Here is a 5,438-nt window from a genome sequence, read left to right as displayed (position 1 = left end):
GGGGCAATCGCGTCATGGCCGTACGGAGACCGATGATGATGATGACTTTGCCGGCCAGTCGCCGCATTTCGAGAGCGTGCAGTGTCAGACGGCTTAGTTGTGGGCATGCCTTTATCCTTGGCTGCTGCAGCTGCGCTATCTGGTTATTGATCTCGGGCAGCTGCTGGGCACGCTTAGCGTGCAGCAACTTTGCTACTTGTTGCCACTAGTCGTCCTACTCTGCATAGTATTATTTATTCTACAGCAGTGTTTGCTTTAAAGTGCAATTTGCCACTAAGTTTATTTACGCTTTAGCTTTGTAGCTTAAAATCTCTGAATGTCATACGTGTGTTAATCTCTCATGCCCCAAATATTTAAATACGTAATAGCCTATATAACCAACTGTAGAAACTGACTTTCGAACATTACAAATGTTTTAAAAATTATTAAACAAAATTATGCAATAAATGCCTAAACGCCTAGCTCCCTTTCGTTGAGTTTTGTATTATTAATTGTTTGTACATAGTTTACAATTAATTCATGTACTAATATTATTTAAGCTTAGCGCTGCTGCTAACAGTCAAACGACGCTGCTTGCGCACAGTCTTGGCTCTAGAGCTGGACTGCTGCTCATAGTCGGTGCCTGGTTCTGCCGACTGCTCCAGCGTCGCTTTGCGCAAATCCAGCGCAGCTGACTCAGCTGTAGGCTCAACTGGCGCTGACTGCTGCTGCTGCTCCTCGTCTAGCGGCGGCGGCATATTATACAGATTGCCTGGCATTTCACCACAGCGCATGTTCTTGGCATCCGCTGCCTGCTCCGCGCTTACTTTCATCAGCGTCAGGTACTGATTATACTTGGCATAGTTGCGTCTGCCCGTCTCATCGTTCATCAGCACCTGCGCAATCAGATGCGACTTATCGCGCATGGCCTTCAAGCGTATATGCTTGGTAATGTCCCAGCGCCAGTTGGAGCGATAGGAGCAAAGCGAGCACTCGAAGGGTTTGCGATTCAAATGGCCCACAATGTGCACATGGAAGCGTGAAGCTGTTGCAGCCCAGAAGGTGCAGTGTGGACACTTGAAGACCTTCTTCAAAGCATCGGCGTCCTCATGCGGCAGCTGCTCCGTTACCTAAGCAAGACAAGGCACTATTAATGCTGCAGCTAGAGATTGGAAAAGTTAAGTTACCTCGCCATAGCCGGGAGCTGTTTCCACGCCGCAGTAGCCAAGATCAGTGCGCACATCCTCCTCACTCAAAGGCTCCAAGCTAGACTCGCAAGGCTGCGCAACTGGCTCCAATGTCAAGTGCATGGGCGTGGGTGTGGGCAAAGGCGCGCTGCTCACTAAAGATGAAGCAGCCGGTGGACTGGCTGCCTTTTGGCCACGACGCGTAGCCACATGATGATTCAGCTCATGTATGGTCAAGCTCTGCTTAATGTTGGTGCTAAAATCACAAAGATAACACTTGAAGTAACCATTGGCGCCATGATTCTTGGTATGCCTGTCCAGATTCCATTTGTAGGGCGAATGAAAATCGCAAGAGGCGCATTTGATGAGCGGCATGGAATGATATTTGACATGCTTCTTGAAGCGAGCACGCATAGGCGTGGAATAGGAGCACTTTTGGCATTTGTAGCTATTGCTATTCACATCGCCGCTGCTCAAATCCATTGCCTCCGGGGTGAGACACTCCTCTGCCAGCGGCTGGGAATCCGAGTCGCTGCTGCTTTGGTCTAGCTCGGCTGGCGTCAGCAGCTGCTCTGGCTGCTGGGCATTGCTTGGATCGGACAACATGCAGAGCTGAAACTCGAAAGCCATGGAGAAGAGATTGCTGCTCTGCTGCACAAGCTGCTGCAGCTGTTGCTGTTGCTGCTGACGCTTGTAGGCGGCCACATTGCTAAGCAGCTGCTGCTCCTGCTGCAGCAGCTCGGACTTCAGCTGCTGCAGCGTAGGCGCCATCGAAGCCACCTCAATGCTCTCTTCGAGGCGACGCTTGCGTGCCTCGCGATTCACATGCCTACGTCCAGGCAAACCGCCTGAGCTCTCATCCGAGCAGCCATGCACCATCTTCATGTGCCGCACCAGCTTCTGAAAGTGACGCGAGGCATACAGACAGAGCTTACACTCGTTAATCACAATCTTCTCGCCATGCACATCGCGTAGATGCGACAAATGACTGCGTGGATTTTGTGTAAAGAACGCGCAGCTGCTGCAGCTATAGTTGCGTCTAATCTTGCACTGCGGCAGCTCCTCCACTTCCTCCACCTGACTGTCAGCAGTAACTGGTGGCAATAGCAGCTGTGGCGGCGGCGGCGGCGGCACCACCAGCGCCAGACTTGTAGCCTTCTTGTTCAACTGCAGCAGCTGACGCTCGAGCTGCTCAGCGGCCAGCAGCGGATGCTGCATCGCTGCTGCTGCGTCAATTGCTTTAGTGGACTCCACTGTTTGCTGATAAACCGTTGCACCGCTCACCAGGCTACGCACCACCAGACGTCCTCCTGCACGCTCCACCATTGAAGGCAATTCCATGCTTTAAGTATTAAACGCACAGAAAAAAAAAAATATAAAGTTTTCTTTTACAGAATTTCTTTTTTGACTTTTCTCTTTCGGTTTTTGTTCTTTTTGTTGTTGACACTGCCAGAGCTCACGTTGAAATGAGTCCACTTTCTAGACCGTAACTAGCCAATGGCCATTTATTTTATTCTGCCATACGCATAGGCTACTTGGATCTTGCTTTTGTCAAAAGCGGTTCCTCGAAGGTTCTGTCAAAAAAAATGTTGAGTTGCCCTCAAAGGCTACTCAAAGTTCTGCGAGTTAACAGAGAGCAAAGCAGAGATGATTAGAGAGCAATAAAAGTCAAGGCAGAAATATATATGTATATATAAAATCGAAAATAAAGCTCTTGGAAAAAATATGTAGGACAAAGTTGAGGACATGAGGCATGTCTATTGGTTAAAAATACAATGCATTAGTATAAAAGAGAACTTTAAAGAATACTTTTATTAAATTATTGCTATAATTTGCTCTTTATTTTAATGTTTATATAGTTGTACTATAAAGCACTTAATATAATAAAAAAAATATTTAATTTGGCATTAAATACATATTCTTAATAACTTGTGAACAAAAAATATTATATATATATATAACAGTCTCCTGAATTATAGCTAATTAAACATTTATTAAATGCTTTATCTGGCATGCAATATTTTAAAAACATTATTTCATAGCATAAATTAATTACATGAAATTAAAAGTTGGTAAGCGTAGAAAGAATCTCTCAAAAGCGTTTACAACATTTTAAAGGCCATATTTAAATTTTAAATTACAATAATTCTATAGAATAATTGTAAGCTTTTCTGTGAGGGAATTCCCGTCATAAAATAAAGCCTCACCTTGGGGTGTATACTTTAACAGCTATAAACAAGCAGCAGCTGCACAAAACTTAAACTTAACTAAGACTTAGACTTAGTATAGTGTGAAGCGTTTAGAGCCCAAGGACACTTAGAAGTAATAAATCTCTAAAATCTAATTTAACATTAATGCTATGCGCTATTTGTCGTTTCAGGTAATATTTGCAGCGGCAGTAGATGCAGCCATAGACCAGGATCCACCTCCAGTTCGTGTGCGCTAAAATTAAACAGCGGCGGCAACATTGCGCCACTTGGCATGCTCGTCTGCAGCGCCTCCATGGTGCGCAGCTCGTCGTAGCTGCTGTGGGCGCAGGCAGCCAAAGGGGAAATGCGTGCGGCCGGGTCGTACACCAAACAGTCGTCGAGCAGCTGCAGCAGATCCGCAGGCGCCCAAACACCCAGCAATGTGCGCCAGCTAGTGCGTGGCAAGTAGATATTCGCGCCTATGCCGCTGGCTGCGCTTATCTGAGGCACACGCTCCAAGCCCGCAGTGCCCAGCAAATAGACAATGTAGGTTAGCTGCGAGTCGCCCAAACGATTGCTGCTGAACAGCGGCGTGCCCTTGAGCAGCTCGGCCAGCACACAGCCAGCGCTCCAAATGTCCACCCTAGTGCCATAGATAGCACACTTGGCAAACAGCTCTGGAGCGCGATACAAACGTGAGCAGACATAGGTTTCATTCGGCTCCTGCGGATTGATAAACTTGGCGCTGCCAAAGTCGCTGAGCCTCAGATTCATTGTCTGCGGATTGAGCAGCAGATTCTCCGGCTTGACATCGCGATGGCAAATGAAATGCGAATGCAAATACGCCAGCGCACGAAACATTTGATAGGAAAGTATACGCACATAGATTAGCGGCACGCCGCGCAGACGATGCTCGAATATAAAGTCCAGCAGCGACATGGGCATAAAGTCCATGGCCATCAACATGTAAGTATGCGCCGGATTGCCCAGCTTGGCGTAACAGAACAATATGAGTTGCATTATATTGCAGTGACTGGGCATGTGATTCATTATCTCCACCTCACGCTCCATATAGTATGAATCGAGAAACACCTGCTTGAGCGCCACCCAACGCTCCGAGTTGTCCAGACGTGCGCGATAAACGCGCCCAAATGTGCCCTTGCCAATTAGTCCATGCACGGTGATTGTTGTGCGCACTGGCTCGCATCCGTATCGAGTGAATGCCATGGACATAAACACACTGTTCAGTGGAATTATATAGTGCGGTATGTTCACATTGCTCAGCTCCATTAGCAGCGGCACGACGTAGTTCTCATTCTCCTTGTTTGCCGCTGCATTCAGTATGGCCAGCTGCTGTTGCTGCTGCTCCTGCTGAGCTGCATGCGCAAACGTTTAATATAAAATTAAACAAATACAGAATTGGCAGCACTTTGTGTGCACTCTTACCCATTTAGCATTAGCGTGCTGAAATTGCTAAGCAATATTTTTTTTTTTCTTATTTCTTATTTTTAGAATTCTCGTAAATGTTACATTTGCTGGCAGCTAATAAAAAGCCAAGCTGCTGCACAGTCGTTAATTGTTAATACAGACACGCATTGTATTTAGTTTTTGTTTGTTTTGTCGCCATTTGTCATCATAATAACACAATTTGAAAATTTCAACGAATTGCCTATGCATGCTGCAAGAAGTGCAAGTGAAACGGCAATACATAACAAAGCATTGACAAATTTCACCACTGCGAGTATTCATGGTGAATATCTTTAATTTTGAGCAATCGTGTTGAGCTAGGAAATTTTCATAAAAAATCGTTAGAAATTCAAATTGCCATTTGCAGCTAATTAAAAATATTGTAAGCATATGTATAACGTTAAAGATCTTGCTGCTCCTAATAAATTATTATAAATATATAATTTCTTTAATTTACAACTAATGCTGGCTTTGATATTATCTTTTGAAATTAACTTTACTATTTATATAATTTACTTATGTAGGTTTTATAAATAAGCTTAATTCATAATCAACAGATACTATATTCCATAGTTTCCACATAGCTAGAATATTATTTTTTTATGTGTGTGGTTTT

The 5,438-nt window shown here is 45.0% G+C and overlaps 2 protein-coding genes across 2 annotated transcripts; both read right to left on the bottom strand.

Annotated features, from left to right (window-relative positions):
* Window positions 1-482: 482 nt before the first annotated feature.
* On the bottom strand, window positions 483-2,617 carry LOC108594223 (zinc finger protein 354B). The gene is made up of 2 exons (XM_017979334.2): window positions 1,167-2,617; window positions 483-1,109 (listed from the first exon to the last, which is right to left on the bottom strand). The coding sequence occupies exons 1-2, from the start codon at window positions 2,505-2,507 to the stop codon at window positions 531-533; spliced, it is 1,920 nt and encodes a 639-aa protein (XP_017834823.1). The 5' UTR covers window positions 2,508-2,617; the 3' UTR covers window positions 483-530.
* A 700-nt stretch (window positions 2,618-3,317) lies between these two features.
* Window positions 3,318-4,885, bottom strand: LOC108603302 (glycogen synthase kinase-3 alpha). The gene is made up of 2 exons (XM_017991983.1): window positions 4,802-4,885; window positions 3,318-4,731 (listed from the first exon to the last, which is right to left on the bottom strand). The coding sequence occupies exons 1-2, from the start codon at window positions 4,803-4,805 to the stop codon at window positions 3,524-3,526; spliced, it is 1,212 nt and encodes a 403-aa protein (XP_017847472.1). The 5' UTR covers window positions 4,806-4,885; the 3' UTR covers window positions 3,318-3,523.
* Window positions 4,886-5,438: the final 553 nt, after the last annotated feature.

This window comes from Drosophila busckii, unplaced genomic scaffold, assembly GCF_011750605.1.
Source record: "Drosophila busckii strain San Diego stock center, stock number 13000-0081.31 unplaced genomic scaffold, ASM1175060v1 hic_scaffold_28, whole genome shotgun sequence".
Lineage (NCBI taxonomy): Eukaryota > Metazoa > Arthropoda > Insecta > Diptera > Drosophilidae > Drosophila > Drosophila busckii.
Note: the sequence above shows the minus strand (reverse complement) of the source record. Positions and strands in the feature narration are given on the sequence as shown.

Bases quoted from the DNA above. Each gene is read 5' to 3' on its own strand.
- LOC108594223 (XM_017979334.2), bottom strand. From the start codon at position 2,507: ATGGAATTGCCTTCAATGGTGGAGCGTGCAGGAGGACGTCTGGTGGTG. The intron at 1,110-1,166 runs GTAACTTAACTT...TGTCTTGCTTAG, and splicing joins CAGCTCCCGGCTATGGCGAG to GTAACGGAGCAGCTGCCGCA.